Source organism: Cloeon dipterum, chromosome 2 (assembly GCF_949628265.1).
Source record: "Cloeon dipterum chromosome 2, ieCloDipt1.1, whole genome shotgun sequence".
NCBI lineage: Eukaryota > Metazoa > Arthropoda > Insecta > Ephemeroptera > Baetidae > Cloeon > Cloeon dipterum.
This window is the reverse complement of record NC_088787.1, coordinates 33,863,867-33,889,405: the sequence shown is the minus strand read 5'-3', so window position 1 is coordinate 33,889,405 and position 25,539 is coordinate 33,863,867. Positions and strand designations below refer to the sequence as shown.

The 25,539-nt window shown below is 37.9% G+C and overlaps 1 protein-coding gene across 2 annotated transcripts; it reads left to right on the top strand.

The window, feature by feature from the left end:
* The first annotated feature begins 211 nt into the window (after positions 1-211).
* LOC135936282 (pro-interleukin-16-like) lies at positions 212-25,443 on the top strand. 2 transcript variants are annotated; one of them, XM_065479041.1, is made up of 5 exons: positions 212-336; positions 18,819-19,280; positions 19,863-20,071; positions 21,193-21,469; positions 24,838-25,443. In XM_065479041.1, exons 1-5 carry the CDS (start codon positions 318-320, stop codon positions 25,002-25,004), a joined length of 1,134 nt encoding a protein of 377 aa, XP_065335113.1. In that variant the 5' UTR covers positions 212-317; the 3' UTR covers positions 25,005-25,443. The 2 variants fall into 2 exon arrangements, with proteins under 2 accessions (XP_065335113.1, XP_065335111.1); XM_065479039.1 differs by lacking the exon at positions 212-336 and adding an exon at positions 3,591-3,881.
* Positions 25,444-25,539: the final 96 nt, after the last annotated feature.

Genomic DNA, 25,539 nt, shown 5'->3' with positions numbered 1-25,539 from the left:
ATTGATTATGAATATCCAAGGGGAGCCTGTGTGAACAAATTCTTTCCAATATGAAAGTGGTCACGCAGCGAGTGTGGAAGAAAAGTTAGAAGGCTCGGAGTCAGTTCCCATGTCCGATTCTCTCACAGACCTGACTTCGCTCGCTCGCTTCGCCGTTGCTGATGCTGGCAAAAGCAAAAAACGCCACCCTTTCCTCTCATTGTCAGTTCTCGAGTGACTTGACTTGCTCGTCAGCCAGTTTGCATATGAACGACGACAACGACGAGAGGAGCTGCGTAATTCGGTGCGAATAAAGGAGGAATTTTCTGCCGAGAGCCATGTATGCACTGCACGCAGGTAAGCCAATTTATACAACCAGAAGCTTAACTTTTTCAATTTCAACTCCTCAACAGCAGTGTTGCTCGGAATTGGATTTAGATTGAGTTAGAGAAAGAACTCTTTTATTAAAATCAGAGCACAAGAATGCAATTTTCTTGTTAACTGCGAAATGGAAAACTGGAATTAGAATTGCTCTCTAACGCTGTTTAATTAATATTTCTAAGATTTATTAACTGGATATTTTCAATTGGCTCTGCTCTGCGTGAAGTTTCTTTTTCCAAAAAATTCCTGCGAGGGCATCATTATTATCATTATTATAATTGTTCCTTTTTTCAGTATTTTTTGATGCAGCACGTATTTAATAATGACTAAAAAAATCCATTAAAACTGCTTCCTTTTTCTCATTTATTTACCGGAAAACTGCTTCTCCCAGCAGAAAAATTTCACCGTCAAATAACCTTTTGTTCTTTTGCGAGTGCTTCCTTTTTTCTTCAGCCAGCTAGACTGACGGCCTTAAAAATATCTTGATATAAACTGACTTCTTCTTTAGCTTTTTTATTGCATCTCGTGTGTGTGTTTTATCAAAAGGAGACTGCTCTCCATGAGAAAAGGGAAGACGGCGAGTGTAACAAGCAGCGAAGAAAGAAAGGGCCCTTCTTTGTCTCAGGCACGAACACACACATATGTATATATGCACATACGTTCAAAAGTTGTGTATGCAGCGCCTGACTTGTCTCGAATTTCGTACGGGGAAAGAAATACGAGGCGAGAAAAATGCCCCGCGTCTGTGTTTAGGTTTCAAATTCGACCTGATATCACAGACGTTGAAAAAATTCTCTCCATAACAATAATTTACCCGCAGAATTTAAAATAAGTATATAACAGGGATGCGCAAAAATAATCATCGATTTTTGCTCAAAATAGTCATTTAATTTCATTTGTGTCTTAGCAAAATAATCTGATTAATACTTGATTTTGATAATGATAATTGGGAACTCGGGGAATTTAGCCAAACGTTGAATGCCAAAAATAGCTGGAGAATCGTAAAATTTGACGGTTCTCCTGATTCAGCTATTAATTTTTAGAGAAAAACAAAAAGGAAAATGTTCATGTCAAAAATCTTCAAAAAGTTAAAAAAAACTCATAAATTGTGCTCATTTAAGGCCTGGACATCACACCAGATTAGGTTTCGCACAGCACTCCAAATAATTTAATAATTTATAAATCTAATCAATAACCCATGGCGTAACCTTTATAATTAATATTCACCATCGACCAAATAATGAATCATGATTTGATCAGCTCGCTTTTGTGTCAAGGATTAAGAATATTTCAAAAGATTCGAATCAATCATCTCTTTAAGATTGGGACGAAAATATTTAGACGCATCTAATTTAAAAACAGCTCTCACACGAGCCGCAACCACAAACTGGATTGTAAAATTTCCATTTGTCACAACAGCTGAGATTTTTTACGACCGCGAACGCATTCCCGATTAATCTCCTCGCGGCAATGTGTTTTGTGATTGAGAGAGAAAAAAAAATACTTTTTCAAGAGCATCAGACGTGTTTGGCTGATCTTGGGGTCTGTGTTGCGGCTGGTAAAAAATAAATAAAATAATGCAGCAGGGCCATCTGCTTTCGGATCTCAAGTGGCGAGAAAAGTTTTTCAGGCGTGATGTGTGTATAATTATTGGTCCACCATGTGTTCCACCCCCGCAAGGCTAAAATTAGCACCCCTCGGCTGCAGCAGCGGCGCATGGATGCACCGCAGTTAGTTGAGGATATTTTTCCCAAGACGGATCGGAGCCATACGTGTGTCTCAATTTCGTGGGAAACGTGGGAACAGGGGGTCGATGAGCAACACCCCTCGGCCTTCCTTTCTTGGGATTTGTAGTAATTTCCTGGTCGCGGTAAAATTGCGCAACTTTCAACACCCAAATTTTCACTGTCGAATTGATTGTTGCCTTTTTCTTGTAACAAGGAATTCACGTTTGGTTGTTGAAAGTTGTGTAATTTTACCGGGACCAGGATGAATTGAAGCTTTCAGGAGAAAATACATTCAATAACATGAGAAATATTTCTTTAATTATTCTGATCCACATTGAAAATGCGAAATTACTTGATTTGATTACATTTATAGCATCCAAAATGTTAAGAATCTACTGATTTCTATTATTTTAAAATTTGTTGTGTTTTTTAGGAGAAACCTTGTTGAAAAGTGTTTTTAACTTGATTGCTCAAACGATAAAGTAACTTTAAATAATGTGTTTATTTTTCAGTCATGCGGTATAAATTGCGTCATTAGTTTTCTATCATTATTAAGCTGCCTCCAATTTTGTTGTTTGCTCTAAGTAAATAATAAGTTTGAAAATCTATGGTGTTGAAATGCTAAGCTCATTGCGACAAGGGCAAAGAGGAATAAATTGACGAATATTCTGTAAGCATTACAATATAGTCACTGTTCAGTGCTGCAGGATAGTTCTGAGTAAGTAACACAATAATGTTGAGTGGGCTATAGGTATTTTTTAATATCGCTACATAAGTAAACTAATCATGACCAGATATCACCCATTAAATGGTAGCTATATCTATAACCCTGAACTGCAAATCAGGAACGAATTAATAGATAAAATTGATTATTGTGTTTTCATAGAAATAAATAAATAAAAACTCACTATATACTTTAAATTGTGAAATATTTACAGTTTTAATTGTATTAAATAATAAAATATTGTAAAGATATCATACAAAATATTTTCACATTTTAAAAATGTTAGTAATTTTTTTGATAAACTAAACAATTTTAATTTAATTTGTATTTTTTGCACTTTAATATTTAACGCTATGCCAATTATAATTAATAAATTTTATTAATTGAGAAAACTAGGAAATTTTCTATTTGCTTGTTTGATCAGGAAGTGCATAAATTTAAATAAATTATTCAGAAAGACAAATAATAATAAAATCAATTATTGCACTAGAAGCAACGATTCTGTTTTTCGTATTTCATTTGCACAATACTTTTTTTAAATTAAACCTGACCGAAAAGGCATTATAAAAATCCAGCGCCAACAGGATTTTTGCTGAATTAATACATTTAAATATTAACATCATGTGTGTATAATATTTAAAAAAAAACTTTTCACAAAGTGCAAAGTAATACATATACTTGCGGGAGATTATTTCCCCCCACGGCCGCGCGAGTTGCGTCTGCTCGCCGGCAGGGCAATGAGAACAGAACACGGCTCTGTTGTTGTGCTCTGCTCGCTTCAGTTTCAGTTCTGGCCCGAGAGTGCTCGTGCGCGCATCTCAGGAGCATCGTTCGCTGTCCGACTCGGGACACATAGTGTGCGTTCGAGGGAAGGAAGGAAGGCGATACACGCGGATGGATTGAGCCTTCGGTGCTGATGGTGCTATTCAAAAATTCGCCCGAGGGCGAGGCCCTGCCGCGACTGCTGCGAATGTCGCCCCTCAGGCACAGTCTGCGCGCCCCCGCCTCCCTGTCCGTCTCTAACGAGGACCTCACGTCCACCCTCTCGGCGCCGGCCTCTGACAAAAAAGGTTAATATTCTCTTATTATTCATTTGGGGCTTCGTTTTTATTTGTTGTTGTTGTTATTATTAGTAAATGAAAATCATTTAGGAATAAAGTAAAGAGTGAAGAGGGTATCAGTGAATAGAATAAATGTTTAAATAATCATCCCAGAGGCTACCACAATAAATTTTCAAGTTAATATTTTTAATAATCTTTGGCACAACACCATTATTCATATTATTTCTTTAAAGATGAATGATACTGCGAAAGCCTGGAAAACGCTTGTTGCCATTGCATAAACTCGTCCCTTAGGATTTAGTTAAAGCCTAAATTGACCTAAGGAGCGCTGTAATTTTTTGAGAAAATTGGCTCGAAAGTTACCGTGCTTTTCAAATGGCAATGGCTGTCTCCTTACTTGAAATCCGATTTAATTTCAAAACCAAGAGTTTGCCCAATAAGTGGCAAACACCGTTGGACAGATCTCGACGAGAGGAATCGGAATATGCCAAGAAAATATGTTCGAGCACTGTAAATTTTGGAGAAAATTGGCAAAATTTGAATTTTTATTGTAGGAAGGGCCGTTATTTATTAATGCAAATTGTTGAACAAATAGTTTATCGGTCAATTGTTTAAGGCATCCAACAATTAAAATAATTTTCAATTGTTGCCCAGTATCATTCCACTTTAAAACTAATTTTTTATAAACAATATATTTTTTTAAATTTTCAATATGTAAGAAACATTATTTAAACATTTTTTTAAAGAATAAAAGATTTTGACAATTGTTTAATTTAAATACATATTGTTATATTTAGATTGTTTTTCTGTAGTTACCAAATATTTATATGTATAAATTTTGTTCAAGCATTTATTAGTTTAACACAGGAAATTGATATTATAATGCTAAAGCATTTATGCAGTAGTACTATTATAGAAATTTTCAATTCCGATCTATTATTCACTCCATAGTTTGCATGACATGTCAAATTAAAAATTTAGCCATTTCCAACATTTATAAATTTAAGCTTAACTTTTGATAACGAAATAATGAACCAATTTTAAACAAAAAGCAATTTTTTATGCCACCGGCATGCCCTTTTGCATAAAAACCGCACTTCCACTTGATCATTCCGCGCGCGCACTCTTGCATTTCCGAGATGGAAGCTAGAGATTCGTCGGCCGCACCATAGCGAAAGACCCGGCCCAAACCCATAGGCAGGAAGGTGAGTCACATTTGGACTCTCCGCTGGCGTGCCGCGAACAAAAGACGTGCACCAAGCCGGCGGCGTGAAACGCATCCCAAATGCGAATCGCGCGTTTCCTGCGCCAACAAACTGCGATCACGGGACGCGGAGACCATTTCTGGAAATTTTATTAGAAGTCCCCGACGACGCATTCAATTTGCGCACGCATTACAACTGTACATCACGTCCGCGCCGAGAATTTTATTGCGCAAACACGACGCTCGTTTCCAGTGACGCAAAAAGCGGTAAATGTTTTGCCAAATTTAATTGACCCGAGGGAATTAAAAACGTTGCTAATTGAGGCGTTCTATTTTGTGGTTAACTGTAGACAAAATATTGCAAAACATCGTGTGAACTGTTTATTGCAATAATTCTATGTTTATTTATGTCAATATCTGTGGTTTGGTATCTGCAAGTGAGGATGTATTTATTTTTCCGTTATTGAAGGTCAGTTTCTATTATTTTCAGGAAGGAAACTGCGGTGTCAGTTCATGGACATTGATTCAAATGAAATTTCTGCAATATCAACTATATTGAAAAAGTTTTCGAAACTTCTTTGATTTTGAAATTAAAAAAAAACTTAACCTTAAATTATTTTATGACCAAATTTGACGTTCTTCTAAAGATAATGAAAAATTTTAAGAAAATGAAACAAATAATGCACTCAGGAAAACCAAATGTTGTTAAGGAATATATTTTAAGAATTTCCAACACCAACTAATTTTATGAGCGGGCCTCACAGTGGTCATTCTGGAACATTTCCGCCAAAACGGCAAAAAAAAAAAAAAAAAAAAAAAAACAGGAATTGGTAACCTTAATTCATATCGTGGGTTCTATTTATATGAATTCTTTTTGCAAATCACTTAATTCACTATTGGTTTGTTTATGCCGTCAGAAAATCAATTCAGCATCCATCAGAATTGCTTCACCTCGCAAACAAATGCTCAATAGGCAAATTGGAAATATGTGTCATAACAACACACACACGCACGTCAAAAATGCAGAGGAGCCTTGTGCCATTTTTACACCGAAATTTCCATTGAAAGGAAAGAAAGAAAGAAAGTTACACGCACATTTCATAACCGCCGCATGCAGCGTCTCGGGTTATCTCTATATTTTCTCCTACACACGCCAATAATAGAAACGTCAGACAAAAAGGGCTGCGTGCATGTGAATGAGCTCCTCGCATCTCAGCGCCCACGCAGAGGCTGGATGCTCATTTCGGCCGCAGATAGCATCAGCAGAGAGAGAGAGAAAAAAAAATAAACTGCGGATACATGCAGTGTATATTATAACGAGTAATCCACATCCTGAACGCAAATAAAGATATTCATTCAAGTACACGCTGAAATCCCGTGCCTTGCTTCCGATATACAAAGCACTGAGTCACACCGCGGACTTGCTTTTGTCTTGTGACTTGCAAAATTGTGTACTAAAGCGCAAGCCACTTCCTTTCATCAGCAATATGTTTCATAGTTATATTTTTAATTTAAATTTTTAAATAAAACAGCATTTAGCTGTAAAAATATCGATTTTCGAAGTATAATTTAATTAAAATATTACAAGTGTGTCTTTTATCTTCAGTTTTTAAAATATAAGTAGAAAACATTAATCCTTAAAGAGAAACATCTGAGCCATCTGAGTAAAAAATAGACTAATGTTTATAAAGACTTTATAAGTAGTTTTGAATAAAATTATTGCCGCAGCAATCGATAACAGAGTTTAAATTGAAAAAAATTAATTCCATTTGGTTCTTGAAGGTAGCAGGTTTAAATAAATAAAATATTTAGATGATATTTGTAAATTTAGTCCTCTCAGTCCTCAGTCAATTCAGTTTTAAAGTAAATTTTTGCATCTGTAATAATTATCAAACTGCACAACCCTTATTCAAATGTGCATATTACAAAAAGTATGAGATATTGTTGGCTGCGTTTTGTGAGGCAGGAAACCGAGTTTCGGAGGCGCGAAAAGAGCGTCGTTTTTTTGGGTCAACCGGCTGCTGGCTGCCGAGTTTAATTTCCTTTCTTTCGAGTCGATCGACTGACTGTGGCAGCGGCAGGCGCGCTGCTGCTTATAATACAAAAGGCAGCGACGCGCAACGCAGCCAGGAAAACTAAATAGGGAAAATGAGGAGGCGCGACCTTCCAAGGTCAACGCACACACATGCACGGCACCGTGCGCCGAGATACGGCCACAAAAGGTCCCTTCTTCTCTCCTGAGTGAGCCGCGATGAAAAAATTCCTCGCTTCGAAAATTATCATTAATAACAATCAACGTCGTTGGTCCGAAAAATGGGACGCGAGCGGCAAAATTGAATGTGTGACTTGGTTTTAATCGGTGTGTGCCACAATGTTTCCACCGGTCTCGCCGTGAGATGCAGTGTTGCAGCACCAACGACGTAACGGGTCTCACACAAATTGGCTCTAATTTTCGTAATTAAAAGGGAGAAATTACACAACGGCCCGCATTTCATTTTATTGCTATATAGGGATGGCAATTAAAGACGGCCGAATATTTTTACTGAGCGTCTGATTTTTTGTTTATAACCCTTTAAATCGCCTGTGAAGCTCGACAAAAACCTTAAAGAGTCCGGAAAGTGGTCCAAATTTTTGGCGCGGTACATTTTGAAAGCTTGGGACCTTGCTACGATTAAAATTAATATTTTTCGAATTTTCTCCTCAAAGTTTCACTATGTTTTCTTGGTAGTTTTGATTCCTCTTATCGAAATCTATCCAACGGTGTAAAAACGTTTTGGAAACTCTTGACCATTAAAATTTGAAATGCATGGTAATTTCACAGCCAATATTCTTAAAAGTAACAATTAGCTTTAAATAAGTCGTTAGGGATAATAGTTTATGTACAGGAAAAATTATTTTCGGGGGGTTTGCGGTTACCAGTCTTCGATTTTTAATAATAAATACATGAAATCTTAGAATGATTGTTACGAAATCCAACATTTTCTCGTAATTTGGTTGTGTGAGTGTTTTTTTTAATTCTGTTGATTTTTTGATCAGATTATAGCTATAATCCGAGTGTAGTGAGTTGTTTTTTCCTAAAGTGAATAATCTTAAACAAATATTATGATCGTGTCGAGCTATTGTGTTAGTTTTTACCTCTAAAAATCGTGGGGAAAGATCAGGACTACGAAATTTCCCGATTGTGATACATTTTTGACGCAAATATTTCCTCATTCGATTATAGAGCTCATTTTAGAGGTCATAAAAGAGTTAATATATCACTGAAAATTAATTTGAAGAAACTTGCGCGCGAAAATTGACAAAAATAGAAATATTGGCTGCAAAACTGTCTAAATCCATTTAATTTATTACGGATAATCTGCACATTAGACCGAATAAACGTTAAAATCATCATGATCATAAAATTCCCCTTTTCGGTCAAACATCTTTGATCTACAAAACATCCTCTCCTCCATTGTCTCTTTTTCGTTGTTGTTATTATTGGTCGTAAATCTAGACCTCCGCGTGCACCTGTATAAAGTAATAAAATCACGCAACACGGTGGCAATTAAAGTCAATTTAAATTCCCAATGCTAGATATACATTTTTTTCAGGCCGGTCGTAAAAACGGGTGCTTTTCCGAAAATCCATTTCGCTCCATTCTATTTTCACACGTCGCGTCTTGCGATATGTAGGAACGTGTTTTACTTTATAATTGGACACGCGTGCTGCCGAGCCGCTGATGCTGCTTATGTTTTTCCCTGCGTGTGAGCTGTGTTTGTGCCAGACCAGCCAGCCAGCTAGCCAGCAGCAGCGGATGGAGCAAAACATGTTTGCGAATTGTAGCAAAAAAAAGGCGTGATCGTCAGCTGGTTCTCTTCTGCAACACCGGCCGCCGCGCACGCAGAGCGAAAAACATCTGCTCGTCGTCGAATAATGAGACGAGAAGCCGCTGCTCAAAAACGCGAGAGCCCAGCAAGCAGCAGGTTATTTTTTTATTGTATTATTATTATTCGTCCTGCAGAAGCAGGGGCGAGGAGGTGGTGACTCATCGTTTGTTGCATATATGTACATTATTTTATTTATCTCTTCATAAGCCGCGGCTCAGCTGCGAATGAATTAGATATAAAAGTAAATATAGATGAGGATTTATTCCTTTCACAGCCGGCTTGCTCAATTTTATAATATGGGGACTAAAAGTAAAATGTGTGTATGTGTGAGGCAACGCCGATAATGTTAGATTATAGCACTTTGTTGGTTAAGATAATTGATTATTATCGATTTGGTAATCATTGTAGCGCTTTCTTAACATTTATGTGCTACGCGTTTGTTAAGAGAAGTGAGGTAGAGAGCTTTCAAAATACTAATGAAACCAGAGAGGATATTTTCTGAATAAACTCTGTCATTTCCACATTTCCTGCTGAAGCTAACAATAAGTGAATCCAAAAAGTATACACTTCCTTGTTCAAGATCAGTACCAGTATGAATGTAATCTTAATATGGTTTTAATTCATAAATAGAGTTATGTAACATATAAATTTGATTTGTTTTACAATGTTAATCAATGTATTCAAAAGTTCTTCAACCATCATTATTAAAACCAATTTGATTTACAAATTTTTAAGTTAAAAGAAAGTAATTTTGTCTAAAAAAAGTTACTGGATATTGCTTTATATAAAAAATTAAATGAATATAGAGTTGGAGACTGCTGATAAGTTGAGAAAGCAAACGTAATAAATTAAATTAATATCATTGAAGAACTGAAGAAGGAATTTTTTAATAATGGTCCATTTAAACTGATGAATGAACACACTACTTTACTGCATATCGACGAATTATCGAAAAAGCTCTGCAAATTTTCTTAGCTTGATTTTTTTGTCTTAAGGGATAAAAATAGAGAAAATAATATGTTTTCAGATTTGCCTCGAAACCAACTTTTTTAATTGAAAATAACTTTGTGGTCTAGATAACCGATCAAAAAATATGTTTATGCCGAGAATTTCCAAACTCAAAAATTAAACCTAAACAAAATACTTCATAATTCATACCACAGTGGCATTCCACGGGCTCTGATGAATTATAGTTACCATATTTTTGACGGGTTCAAATCAATTCAAGTTTAAAATTGACATGGAAAATCGCAATACTTGGACTGAACTACGATTTCATGATGTTTGCGAAAACATAATGAAACTAATCTAAAATATAAGTTTCACATCTCTGAAATTAAAAAAAAATCATGGCTTGAATAGGTGAAAAAAAATAAAAGCACTGATTTTAGCTAAAGAAAAATTTATTGACCCTCACAATTGCATTATTTGATGTGATTTAAAACATTACCTTCGCTATATATTGAATGTCAAGAGTTCATTTTAGAAGAGAAATAAAATAATATACTTTGCTACGTCTACATGCAAAGCTTGATAGTAAAAATAAAGCCTATATATACAGTCAAGGTCCATGAGCTCATTTTTATCAGTTATATACACATTCGATACTCGGACTGAATGAAAGCTGAGTCTATTTATTTTTGACTCAGTCTGACTGCCATGAGCGTGAAGAAAAGTAAATAATACAATCTCTGGGATAATGTTCATTGCCGAAGTAAGAAGAAGCTTTTGAGACATATGTATAAAATAACGAATCTAAAAGAAGAGAAAAACTGACAGTGATCCGTTTGATATTGTGTGACTAACTCATAACGAATTCGAATCGAAAAATGCAGGGAATTCGATCGCACCTTGAAAACGAAACAAAATCACGGAGGAAAGGTCGAGCCGAAAAATATTTTCTTTCAACTGTCAGCAGAGGAATGGAGGAAAACGCTATTGAAATAGATGAGCAGGCACATTATCTTGATTTTGAAGATGTTGGAGCGGTCATTTTACGAGACAATTAAAACAAACACGAGTCCGCCTCGCGATAAAGCACAAGAGGAAAGAAAACTAAGGAATGCATGCCCCGCAGTGAATTACGAGACGAAAGGGTGCTGCTGGTAATTTCCTCCTTCCTATGCGATACATCGCGGCTCCTTCCTATAAAAAGTATTGTTCCTCTGGCCGCAACGTGGCTAGTTACGAACGCATTAGAGCCGAATCTCGAGCTGGGTGGTCCTCCACTTCATCATCACCAGCTTTTTTCGGAGGCTGCCGTGGAAAAGTGGGCGTCTCCACGTGCATAGAGTGCCTTTTTTAAAACACCATGCACTGCTGGGGGTGTAATTTGGTTTGCTCTCTCGTCATCTCTAATTTCGACGCGACTCGGCCATGGGGGCGAAACGAGGCGCAGTTGTGCGGTCACGTGTGCTCCACGGGAAGGACATTTATCTCAATCAGAATAAATTATATCACCAGAGAACACGCTCAGCTGACTCTGTTTTCGAATGTGGTGTGTTACCGCAAGCCCTGCTATGCCCGGGGATGAAGAGAAAATCATCCATTGTTCTTGCATAACGCCTAACAAAAGGTTTTACATAACGCACAAAACTTCCTCAGACCCCTACTAAATAATTAGTTCAATTTTGTAACCATTTTTATATATGAGGAAAGTTGATTTGATTTTTATATTTATTTTAACAATTGAATTAGATAAAAAAAATTAACGTTATTCATTCAATTTGCTAGTTTTATTTAATTAAAAATAACATTGCTCAACCACAAATATCGAATGTTGGTATTTTCCGTATTTTGCGGAGGTTTTCCTTTTTAGCTACAGATTTTTTTGCACAAACCGAATACAATGCAATGAAATTTCTTCTCTCTCTCTTTTTCCTCCCTGCTGGTGCTAGTTAGTTAATGCCATTGTCGAAACTGAAAACGAGCCACTGCGATAATGAGCCGGCTCCCTTGGCACTTGCAGTCGTCTGGATTTGACAGTTTTATGGCCGCTGGAAAATGATTTCGTCGCTAACACAGAGAGCTTGCAGGCCAACACGCTGGCGGGGTGCCTGGTCTGTTTTTCACCCAGTCACTGTTATTTACGCGCGACTTGCAGGGACGGTTTTCTGCATGTGACGCGTCTGGAGGTGAAAATGGGGGGTGTGAAAGAAGGCACCGCAGACCGCTATATTTGGAAGAGCGCAGCTGTTCTTCGACTTGTTTAATAATACTGTTGATGAAATCATGCGGAAAGCACATCCTTTAGTGACTTCATTAGGAGAGCGTCTGAAAATTTATTCAGGATCAAATTTGCAAAATTGGGGAATTTAACATTTGCGGAAATATTTTTTTAAACCTAATTTCCATGCAGAGAGTAACAAATTTAAACCAAAATATAATTAATAAAAGATCGAGCAAACGTAATTCAAGATTTTAATATATGGTTGTGAACGTGCGGTTTGAGAGTTCATATAGTTTATTGTAGAATTTCCCCATGAGAAATTTCTCTTCCAATTCAGAAAGCTGCAGGAATGTTTAGCAGGGGAGAAAACAGCTCGCCGTTGTAACATTTGCGTTAGTCACACAGGGGTGGCATCGCCCTCGCAGCAGACAGCCAGGTGAATAAATTTTTTATGCAATAAATGTCTGCAACTGCGACTGCATGTCGATTTCATAAGGTTGAGAGCGATTCCGACAACACAGTAAATCCGATTTTGTTCAAGAACGATCATTCCGCGCACTCGGTTGCAATGTGATATCTTTCTTTTGTGCGGCTGCCGACATGGGGGTGTACATGAGGGTGCTTTTGTGTCGAAGCAGCCGGTGGTATTATTGCATTGCTACGGGGTGCATTCAATGATCCAACCTGCGCGCATTGTTAGAGATTTTTCTGTTGGCCAAAAATTGATAGAAATACATAATAAAAATCCCTCTCTTAAAGATGTAGGTTTCTGTGTAGCAATCTAAATTTGTTGACATCTTTTACTACACATTATTATGTTTTCCTCTAAAGTGAAAATCTTAAAACTAGTGCATGATTTGCTGTTGGGATTGGAGTAAAATAAAAATTAACAATTTGATTTAAAATAAATTAAAAAAATATTATCAATGCGTAATTTTATAAAATATGGAAAACTTCTGATTATTATTACGTATTTTATAACAGTTAGACAACTAACGATATCAAGTTCAACAAAATTCAGATTTTGACAATTTCCTGAGAAAAAAAATGTGCTTATGCATTTTAAACCAAAAAAAGAAGTAAGATTTCAGATAGGGAGACGCAGGGCCCACCATTTAAAAAGGATAAAAATTTTGCAGCCACTTTTCTAAAAATATTACATTCGTACCCAGGCTTTAACTAAATCCTCAAGGATTGTTTTATGTAACCACAACAAGGATTTCTCCGGTTTTCGCAGTTTCATTCCAAAAAGGAAGTGGCGAAGAAAGGGAGAAAACATTTTTTCCCATTTTAATATGTCTCCCTCGGTGTACGTGACGTAAACCCAGCAGCGACTTTTCTCGCAGGAAATCCGTCGCGTACACGATGAGCAAAAGCCCGGCAAAAAGCCACTCATTTATTCTGGGAACGCTGGTCTCGTCTGAAATTCTTCTAAAGCCGCGCCTCCCCGGTGTAATATGCCCTTGCGAAGCCGATTTCTCAAAAGTTGACGTGACGGGGAGGCTTTGCCACAGCAAAAGTGGCATTTTGTGGCGGTGCGCAGCAAATTTTCATTCACAGCTCGCGTCGCCCGTGGCAACCATCAGATATGCGTGCACTCTGGCCTCGAATCTTTCACCGAGTTTTCATATTATATTATCGGCTTGATGTTTGAACAGCTCGATATCTAGGCGTCGATTATCGCACACGCACGTTTCAAGAGAGCAAGGCGTGATCAAGTGGAGGAAAATTTCCTCGTTCAAATCCTCTCATCGGGAGAAGAAGGACTGGCTTTGTGTTGCTTTTTAAAAATTATCAGTTCCAGACTCATTCATTCATATCCTTTTCAAATGTGTGCTTTCTAAACGGACAATTTTTGCAATTATTTCCGTGAAATGAACTGTCATCTGAATGTTTTATCAAAGCACAATCATCTATCTTCATAAAAAAACTCTCTCCAAAGTTAATTTTGCCCAAGAGAGGCGATGTAATTATCGGCGTTATTGTTCCTACGATTTTTCATTCTGCCAAAGACACACAGAAAGTGATGCTGACTTTTTATTTCCATTAAACGCACGCATTTACCGAAAAGTAATAATGCCCAATCGTGATTCGGCACGCCAGATTGATGACTCCTCGGATTTGCAAATAATGGCGATCCATTCAATCTCCTTTGAAAGAGAAATCCTCTTCATCGTTGATGATATTTTGTCTCCACGCGGCGGCGTGATATCAAATCAAAAAGCGACTAGAGGATGAGAGGACCTCAATCGCGGCGGATCGAGCGTTTTGTTTGTGCCAAGCAGAGGCGATTAGTGATTTCTCCGGCCGTGGGCAGTGGGTCACGCGCCAGGTCGTTCTATTCACATTTTTTATTTTCAAGCAGCTACATCTGCCATGTGACAGTATAAACCCGGAAATAATCATCAGTTTTTCTGAATATTTATTTTGTAGCAATTTCTAAACAGATTGGATTTAAAAAAATGACTGTATTTGGTTTATTTAATATACTTTAGTAAATTATAGATTTAAAGATTATTAATACTGCAAAACTCCAGAAAATCGTTATTGCGAATGCATTAAAATCCCTAACGATTCAGTCTTAAAACAAAAATTAGCCCAGTAAATTTTTTAAAAAGTGGCTGCAAAGTTAGCAAGCTTCTCAAAAATGGTATAGATTGTCTCCCTACATGAAATCTTATTTCATGTCCCAACAAAGAGTTTCCCCAAAAAGTGGCATAAGGGATCCCATGTTACAACACCTTATGTTAAACAAAAAATATTAATTAATTATTTTACATATTTACGTATTAGCCAACCCAACGTCGCCATTTGCCTGAATTACAAGTAATTGAAACACACCGTTGGATAAATCTTGGCGAAAAAGATTGAGATCTTCCAAGAAAAAGGGTCAAATTCGCAGTAAATTATTTTGGATAAAATTTGAATAACTGCACATTATTGAATAAGTTGTTAAAGACTATCAACTACTTATTATAGCCAAAACAAGTCAAATAATTTCAAATTGTTACCCTCTTTCAATTCAATTAAAAATATTATTATATTCCATACATATTAACAGGGGGATTTTGGAATATATTGAAACAAAAAATTAAGAAGCCAAATACCAACCGCTGTTTTTTTTAAATATAACCTATCCTTTTGGTTACTTTTTAATTAGCGTTATAAAATTGCTGATGGCTCTTTTGGGACAGTAAAAATGTTTTTACCACATCAAAATAATGATAAATTAGGTTCATATTGAACAGATAATATTGTTTCTCCACTAAATATTGCACAAGGTTGGCTTATATCCTCTCTTCATTTTCAAACATTTTTACAACTGCTCGAGCAAACATTGGAAATATTCCACCAAGGCCAGTTTGTCAAAAATTTATCGCAGAGACTTTCTCGCCGCCGCTCTTTATCTTCGGTTCCGCTGTTTGCCCAAAAAGACCTTAGCATTTCGCGTGTTCACTTTCGATATTTACGCTCGTCCTTACGCTCACCGATATTTTTCAACTCTAATTTTAATTTGGAGAGTAAACACGATTCGCTGGCTGCTGTGAAAACGTGTGCTTCCATGTGCTGCCTTCGTTTACAGCCACGGACATTACTGTGTTTAGCTTCTGTGTTGAGGAGTTTTTGAACTAGCTAGGGTCTAATATATTAGTCAGAGTGATTTTATTTTAGTATCTTACACCATAAAAATTGACTCGTGGCACAACCGGTAATGTTTCAATGAGGAAGGTTGCATTAAAGAGAAAATTGGTGTTAGTTTTAATTAGATGAGGATTAGACAGCAGAAAAATGTTATTATAACGGATTTATTGTAACGAATAAGCAAATTTTGTAAACTCGTATGTGCTATTTAAAAAATAAATTCAAAATAATATGTATTTCAAAAATGGATGCTCAAACTAAAGAAAAAATATTGTTTAAAAATAAAAATTTTGTAGTCTTGTGTTGAATTAAAAAACTTTGCAACAAGATATCTTCGATTTAGCATACATATTTCCAACTGTTCCCCAAGTTAACACATCCAACTAAAATGCTAGACCCAGAGTTTAAAAGGGCTGCTCATTTGGCGTAATGAATTCCAAGCAAGCTCCCCTCGCTTTACACAAAACACTCTCCTTTGGAGCACAATTATCGCGGGCGTTTACAGCTATAAGCGCTGAGCTGTACACACACAAAGCAGCGGGCGATAAAGAAAATAAAGAGCCAGCAGGGGGAGCAGCAGTAACTGACTTGGAGTTTCCAATGCACCACTCACACATCAGCGCGGAGTGCACGCTTTGTGTGTGTCTCTGCTGCATACGAGAGAGCAAGGCTTGGCAGGAACACATTTTAGAGAACAAATAAACAGAACGGTTACAAGGAAGCTAGAAAGGAGATTTGTCGGAAAATTTAAAGAGCACTGAACTGTGCCTCTCCAAGTACTACGCACGTGCATCGTGTATCCGTCTTGGTTTTTGTTTCTAAAAATATATGTACGCACTGCGATTGTTTTCGTTCTGAAAATTGAGAATGGAGGAAAAGCAGGATGCAAAAAAGGACGTAAGCGTGTTTCGAATATATCCTTCAGTTGTGGTTTCTATGACGTCAATTTTGCGAAACAGATTTAGATTTTTCATCCGTGTTGCGTCTTTGGGAAGATTTTCTCAAAACCTAATATTTTTCAACTCTATTCATTTTTCTTTTAGATTTCTACAAGATTGTTAGACACACGGCGCACTACTGGTTCAACGCACTTTATCGCAAGCACAAGTACTACTTTTAAAAGGCAAACCATTATCATAACCACCAACGTGTGTGCGTGTATGTGTATGTGTGTCTTTCGACACTCAGGAAACTTAATCGCGACCAGCAGCAAGCCTCATAGTTCTCATTTTCGACGTGTTTATCAACTTCGGCCCACTTTTCCTTTCGCTGCAAACGCGACAGTTTTGTTTTTATTATGACAACCACTTTATTACGGTGATAGCAAGTTATAATCGGGGAGCTCAATATAAAAAAAGAAAGCAATCTATAAGGTTGAACGGCTCGCTGTTATAAGTTTATTCTAGACACACCGACGACAAGAAGACTAATAAGGCCTTCCGTGGCCGCGAACATAATTACCCACACACATAAAACACACACGTACACGTGAGTTCAAAGGCTCTGCGCCTACTGACTCACTTACGCGTGTATACAGGTCGTCCCACGACTGCAGAGGCTCTCGTACTTATTTTTGCTTTACGTTAAACATTACAGAGTTATATTAAATACTATTTTTAATTGTTTAAGAACACAAAAAATGAGTTTAAAATAATATGATATGTATAATAATTATTATTAATTTTCAAATTAAAAAATATTTTTAATTGTTATTATTAACATTTATAATAAAAAAACAGGATTAAATACTTACTGTGCAATGCGTAGAATTTGAGAATATCATTTTTATTATTTCATAATAATCTATATATTTTGAACTTTTATTTGTATAAATTTTTTAATAAAGCTTTAAATAAATCTTTCGTATTCTTCAGACTTCAATTGCAGTATAGGATATAATTCTATTGTTGCGTAAAATTTTTGATCTCAGACTAATTTAAAAGATACATTTATTTTGCCACATAACAAAATAAAAGCTGACAAGCAGTGCCAAAGAAAGGAAACGCAATAAACTTGTACTTGGTATGAGTACAAGTTTGCAGTCCTTTCGCTGCGGCGTTTTAATTTATATCGCCCTGTGTATAAATGGTGCACAGCAGAGCGGAGAGCACGGCAGGTATCACACGCCCTCGCGGCGAAAAGAATAATTGCACACACAAAGCACCGTAGGATGAAATTTGCGGCTTTGTCTGCCAGCCGGCTCGTTATGTAACTTTTAAAAATCGCGCATATAATGAGACTATTGTGTTTTCTAAGATGAATCATCGCGCAAAAGGATGTAGAGTCGAGAGGTGTATAATATACCACACGCGTATCGTGTTACGCGCGCAAATTGTAATTTTGTATTTAGTTCCTTGGCTATTTATTCATTTTAGTCATGGGAAGCGGGCAAAAGAGTGACGGTACAATACCCTTTGTTCTCACTTCCGATCGCCGAAACTCGAATTATGTTATGCTTTCCAAATGAAATAGCATTTTCCGCTTGCGTGTGCAATTAAAAGCAGAAGTGACTTAATGAGCATTATAACAAAAGGAATGAAATCACGTGCTCCGCTTGCTTGTTTTGCTTTATGTAACTTCGTTTTAGACGATAACCGCAATCAAAACAACAAAGCACACCGGGGGATAGAGCAGAGAAAGCATTTTACTGATAACTGAAAGAAATTATTATTGAGGTTAAGCTTGTTGTTGTAACAGATTAAATTAAATTAATATTTAAATGACCTATTTTTGAATATCATTAGTCATATTATGGTTTTATTAAAAACTTGAAACCAGTGGTTAGTGGGTTTTACCTTCATAAATTAAAATTTGTTTGACAAAGTTTAATGTTTTAATTGTAGGGGAAAAATAAATTTTTAAGGTCGATATAAGAAAAATTCCAGATTTTACCTGTAAAGCTATCAAGATGTGAATTAATTTGATAAAATTGAGTTTAAAACGAGATTTAAAAAAGACCGCATACATATAATTATAAAAACTCTACCTAATATTTTATTTAAAATCATTCATTCCTGTAATATTTAAAATTTTAACCTGTTTGTCTTAAATCTTTGTTGCAGATCTCTCAGCGTGGAACAAAACGCTGTCGCAGAGGTGGAAGAAGCTGCGCAGGCGCTGCTCGTCCTTTTCCACAGGACACGCGCCTCGCGCGACCCCCACAGCGTCGCCGTCGCCGCCGCCGCTGGACCCGGCGCTGTCGCTGCCCTATATGACGCGCCGGCTGCCCCTGCCCCGCCGCATCCCGCCCGCAGAGCACGACTCGGACTCGCTGTCCACGTCCTCGTCCTGCTCGTCCAGGGGCTCCATCCTGCCCACCCTGCGCTCCAAGCTGCTTGGCTTGCGCAAGAAACGCAGCCTCTCCGTCCACGAGCCAACCTTCTACGTGCCGCCCCCACCGGAGCCGCCTCCGGAGGCGGCACGACGCCGGTGGAGCTCGCTGGAGAGGCCGTCCGAGGACCGCCGCTCCACGGATAGCTGCTCGTCCGCGTCGTCGGGACGCTCTAGAAGGCCCTCAGATAGAGGTTGGTATTTTTTTTTAAATAAATACGCATTTAAAGAATTTACCCTAAATTTGATTTTAAAAAAATGCATTTTTCCCAACAAGAATGAAATAAAGTGTCCTGAACTAATTTCAAGATGTTTTGTTATATGAAGAAAGTATTTTTAAGCTCATCTCATTTTTTGTATGTTATTTACAGGCGGTTATTCCAAGCATATATTATTATATAGGAAAGGTTATGTTGCCAATTTAAAAGGCCGCCTATTTAAAAAATATATACTTGCAGCTTTTATCAGTGAACGGGCTAAATTTATAAAATAATGGCGCAATTCATGCAGAATCTGGATGCTATAACTACTAACTATAAGAGAGAAAAAAGCAAAAGAAAATCCAAATTTGATGTTAAATTGAATTTTAATCTCTGAAACCAGTAAATTAATTATTTTTGTGACAAATGATGTCGAAATATGTTAATAAATGGCAGTTTTTCCTCATATATATAGGATTGTCTGTTTTATAGTTGTGAAAATCCTGAGATGAAAAATTAAATAACAAGTCATCGTAACAAATTAACTATAATCTGAAATTGTGTCCCAATTCGCAGATTCTGATCACGGCTACTACACAGACCACAACATGCTGCCCCCGCAGTTGCCCCCTCTGCCCCCGCTCCCCCCGGCACGGACCCGGCGATTCTCCTTCATCCACTCCAGCGTGCTACCTGAAGAGCCGCGTCGGCCGTTGATGACACGCACAACCAGCGTCGGTGGTGCCGACCTCCGATTGTCAAACAAAGAAAACTCCCGACCAAAGGTTTGTGCCGCGCAGCATCATTTTTCTCTACTTAAGCGAGAATCCCCAACTATACGACTTACGCACCAATTAGTTGCGCACGAGGGATTGAAATGCCTTTCTTCTATGGCATGTCAATAACGCTGGAAGAAATAATTACGTTCAGGATAGGACGCCGCGGAGGGTTGGTTGTGTATATATATGATTTTTGTATACCCGAGAGCTGGAGGAGAAACTCGATATGTCTCTCTGCCCGCCTATAGCTCTCGGATGGTGTAGTGCACGTGTTTCTTCTTTAAAGAACGCTGTCTTCCTGTCTTTCAGCGTGTGGGAAAGGAAAAAAACACGCACACAAGCAGACAGACAGACGTTCCGATGGACGGGTTCATCACTCAGCCGCTAAGCGCACTCGCGGATGAAAAGACCGCCTTGTTTATTTCATTTAAATGCTGCGCGAGCGAGCGATCGCGCGCGACTCAATAATCAACTAAGAGACCGGGCTCACAGGTTCTGCTAATTTCGCCAAGGACACTGGCCGGATTTCCACGCTTGAGTTTGGTCATTGTTGGGGATTTATCGCAAGCACACGTCCCTCCAATCAAATCACAAGAAGGATGTAGGATGTGTGCACCCTTTCAAGAATGAATACTAATGAGATTTAACTGTTGTATACGCATACACGAATCTCTGCGCTTTTAAAGAGCAAGATATTGAGTTTCTCTGTTCATTGCGAGATTTATTCATGCCGCTGAAAGGATCGAGGGTCTGCGTTTAGTTCGAGAATTCAGAAAGAGGCGGTTTGAATTTTGAATGTTGGACTTTTTATTTTTACTTCCGCCAATCCATTTCGTCATTAAAAATAATCTACCCGCGAATTTTTCCACAAAGCTGATAACGCCTGGAAGTGGCTGGAGCGATTTATCTCGTATCAAGCCTAAGACTATTAATTTGACATAGACATTTTTTTAATATAAATCCTGGCCCTTTTTTATTTACATCCATTCATCATGTTTATTTCATTGCTGAAGTTTAAGTGCGCCAAAATTGTTGTTTTCATGAAGAAAGTAAGAGTTAATTCCCCCTTACACCTTATCAATATATGATTTTTAATTCAAGTTTTATTTATTTTTTGATCCTGGCAGAATTTGAATCTTCGGCACCACAGGCTGAGCACCATCATCCCGCCGCCCTTGGTGCCAGAGGCGGTGGAGGAGGAGTCGCAGTCCAAGTTCTGCACTCTGCCACGAGGCCACAAGGGCTTCAACATCCTGAGCGTCGAGTTCCACAAAGGTCCCGGCCAGAAGGGGCTTGGCTTTAGCATCGTCGGCGGCAGGGACTCGCCCAGAGGCCACATGGGCATCTACATCAAAACCATTTTCCCGCAGGGCCAGGCCGCCGACTGCGGCCTACTCAAAGAAGGTCAGTTATTCTCAATCATTTCTTTCGCCTATTTTAGATGTAAAACTCGTTCGAAAACGATTTAAAATAGACCGGAAAGATTTTATGTAAAAGCAAATTGAAACAAGGAAAAGAAAAAGCAGTACAAATAAAAATTGCTGTTTTTTTTTAATTAATTATTTTTATTTTCCATGTAAGAGGTCTATAAAAGTGAGCTCAGAAATACATCTTTCGACCGCAGAAATCTTGACCTCAGAAATAGAAAGATTTTGAAACGAAAAAATACGACGTAAAATATTTGCCAGAGTACAAATTGTTTTAAAACACCTTTTCTACATTTTTTACTGTTGTATTTATGCAAAATTTAACTATTATGATTATCAGTTTATCTTTTGTATATTTTTAACTTCCTCCAAGTTTTAACACTGTTAAATACGCACACATGAAAGAAATTCCGTGTCCGGGTTTATCTGCGGTGAACCTGTAACAAATTTATATAGAGAATTTACGAAACAGCTGTAAATTCGGCGTGATACAACCAAAAATCCTGCAGGTGATGATTGCGGAACGGTTATATAAGGATTTGAAAATTGTGTTGCGTGCAGCATGAATGCATCTTCGGCTGCTCCACATTCCTGCTGCGCTCTGACTCGTAAAGAGCAGAGATTTGGCTAATTGCGCCTCGGTTAAAACACACACACTCGCACTGAGTGTTTGATCATTATCCCGCTTGCTCGGCCGGAAACAATAAAAGCCCGCATGCATGTTCCTGCTGCAAAGTCTCATTATTCAAGTGCCATAATGGGGGCCCAGGTGGAACTGAGCGCAAGGTCGGGAAACGAGTGTCTCCGCCACCTTTCCTCGGAAATAACAACTCGTGAATTGAAAAGGACACCTGCGCGCCAGGTGCAATGCACGCGGAGATTTAAAGCATGGAGTCAAAGACCAAAACAGCAGGCTCGACTGTTTGCTAAAGGAAATCTTGGTGGGGAATCTAGAGAGCTAATTTTTTTTGCCTTGCTCTAAATCTGTCTGAATTCGTTTAAAATTTTATTTTGATAAAAAGGAAAATAAATTTCTGTCTATATAGTCGCGTACAGAGGTCAAGAGCATTATTTGTTTTTGCAGAGAAATAAAATAAGTTGCGGGAAAATGTCCCACACTTGAAAGTCATTATAGCCACTGTGAAGTGATGCCGCGCTGTTAATTCAGCAGCTGCTGCTTTTTAATTATCTCCCACAGAGCGCGGGCTGCTGGATCTCGCGCCACTTGCTCTGTTTTGATACCAAAAAGTAAACTTTTTAATGTATTTCGCTGAAGTTTGCTGGGAAATGAAAATTCGGTCCGATTGTTTTACCGTACGTGTGTACAATCTTGATAAAAAGCAAATAAACATCCTCGAGTTCGTGCTGGGAATTTCATGAAAATCGGCAGATTGTGCAAAACGGGGCCAATTATTCTGTCGGCTCGACTCGCGTGCTGTTGTAAAGCTCGTCCGAAAAGCTGTAATTAATAAACCGCACTTTAACACTGAAAGCAATTTGTTTGTTTATTGGCACGCCATATATCTGAGAGGTTTTTTTTTAATTTTTTCCTCTCAGTGCTGACGTATTTATTTCGGCTCATAAGGCGAAAATCGTATTGCGACGTAATCGGAAAGAGATATCCCTCAAGTTGAGGCCAAGGTGCACCTCTTACGGATGACACAATCTACTCGCTCGCGGAAATTTCTCCTAATCCGTAACAAACCATACTGGTCTTTCGCGCCCAAAAACCGGTAAATAGACCAGCGGCTGTTTGGTTACGCGTTGGCGAAAGGTCACATCAACATGTTGCGTCCAGACCAGCTAAATTCTGGTTTAAGTGTAGAGAATAGAGAGGTGTTATATATTATAAAATAAAATTTACCGGCTTTTCACGCCAAGACAAAACAGCCAATTAAATATCTCGACTAAATATAGAAAGCGTAGGATTTTTCGTGGTAGAACAAATTATTATACCAGCGGCTTCTTAGCTGGAAGCATAAAACCACAATTCGCACGAATACACATCAAAGAATACACTGCTTCACCCCTCGATTTCCAAGTAGAACTTATAAATCGAGACGTAATTCCTCGAAGCAGAGCAAACGTCTGCCGCATTTCTTGTGCTCTCTCGAGAAGCAGCTACCAGCATCAGACTGTCATAACCAGGGAGGATTTCGAAATTTCCAACTAAATTAATTAGGCAGCATTGCTATGGAAACGAGCAAGGGTTTTCACTCATTCAATTTTTTTTAAACCCTTAATAGCGGCAAACTTTCAACTCTTTGATGAAGTGGTGCTCTGATTTATATTTCACCGTGATTTCTTGATATGAGAAGTTGATAATTAATTTATGTCGTAGAGTAAATTAAGTTTAGTGCTGAGCTTGGAAATGATTTTAACTTTTGATTACTGAAAATTTGTTGAAACTTTATTTTTTTGTGAATTTAATTTCTAATATTAAAGAAACAAAATTAAATTAGATTCGAGACAATTTAGAAATATTATTTAGTTTCGTAGTTTAAGACACGTGCGAGGGATTTTTGTTGGGTGTTTTTCCTAGCTTCAAGGAATTCACCTGTGCCTAGGCCAACAATCCCAGCCAGGACAATTGTTAGTGTATCTGGGGAGGCAATCTCTGCGGGTCTCTTCATTTGTATGGAATGGCAGTGAGATCGAGCCCGAGCGGAGGGGTGATATTCAATTAAGCAGTCAGCAGGCGGACCACCCGCGAATCGACTTGGGTGGTCGGGGGAGGAGGCCCTTCCAGTCGAATTATTTGTGTTTCCACACGCGGCTCATAGACACAATGCAGAGGATATCGCCGCTCGTTTGTTCACATGTTGCACCTGTTAAATACTCTCTTGGTAAAACTGATAGATTTCGACGTAGCACGCGAGATGGATGCTATGAGTGTAATAGAGAAGTTGTTCCACCGTCTTGCGCTTGGGCCGGCCCAGTTGTCTCGGTGACCGTAGGGCAGGTTTTTTAGGGCAAACATAGCGGTATGTTTTTAAGGTGTTTCCTTTTCTGTATTTATTTCATAAATTTAAACGTTTGATGAATATGTTAATATTTGATCACATTATTTTCTATTTTTGACTGTTATTATATAGTAAACTGGACCTTCACACAAGATTTAAGATCAAATACTTGGAAAAAAATATTGCTAGCATCCAAAATTATTTCATGCCTTATATTTTTAACTTAAAATGCTTTTAAATTTCACGAATTAACTTATTTTTTCGCGTAAATTGCCAAAAAAATATAGAGTGTCTTTAAACAAGCATGGAGTAAATTTAAAAAAATTACTAAAATAATACGAATGAACTAATAGTTAATCAATATTTTATCTTTGTGTTGCAGGTGATGAAATTCTGACGGTGAACAGGCGTCCTCTTCAGGGCCTGAGCCACAACGAGGCGATTGCCGTATTCAAAGACATCAAGAGCGGCCCGGTGGCGCTGAATCTGGGCCGCCGCGTCTCCCGCAAGCCCAAAGTGCAAGCCCCGCAGCTGACCCAAGCAGACTGAGCGTCCCTTTCCCCCACTCCCCATGTACCCGCAACCTTTTGGACTGTCTCCTCTTAATGTTTAATGTTAGTCCATAATTAAAAAAAAAGAAACGCACACAATGTCACCAGCAGCTTGGTTCGTGCGAGCTGATTCCTGAGTCATAATTGTTTTTTCCTCTTTATTGTAAATTAAAAATTAGTCACATGCGAGCACAACGTTTATAAAATAAATAAACCGTTAATAATATGTTGGATTAACCAGCAGCGTCTAGTGTACATGAGTGTAATAAATAAGTAGAGTGAAAGTCTCATGTTGAATCGAAGATGAGGATGTAGCGCTAATCTTTGGATAGTGCTTTTGAGTAAAATGATGTAAAATTGTGGATAAATATAAAATACACTACTTAAATATGTATGTTCACTTGTATATTGAAAAATAAACACAAAATTTAATTCAATTTTCCTATGTTTATTGTTTGGCACTATCCTATTGGTCCGACAAAACTGAATATGAATACAATAATTCGTAGATGAAAAATCTGAATTTACTTGGC

Coding starts and splice junctions, on each gene's coding strand:
- LOC135936282 (XM_065479039.1), top strand. CDS start 3,728: ATGGTGCTATTCAAAAATTCGCCCGAGGGCGAGGCCCTGCCGCGACTG. Junction 3,882..18,818: donor GCCGGCCTCTGACAAAAAAG/GTTAATATTCTC, acceptor TCTTTGTTGCAG/ATCTCTCAGCGTGGAACAAA. Junction 21,470..24,837: donor CTGCGGCCTACTCAAAGAAG/GTCAGTTATTCT, acceptor TTTGTGTTGCAG/GTGATGAAATTCTGACGGTG.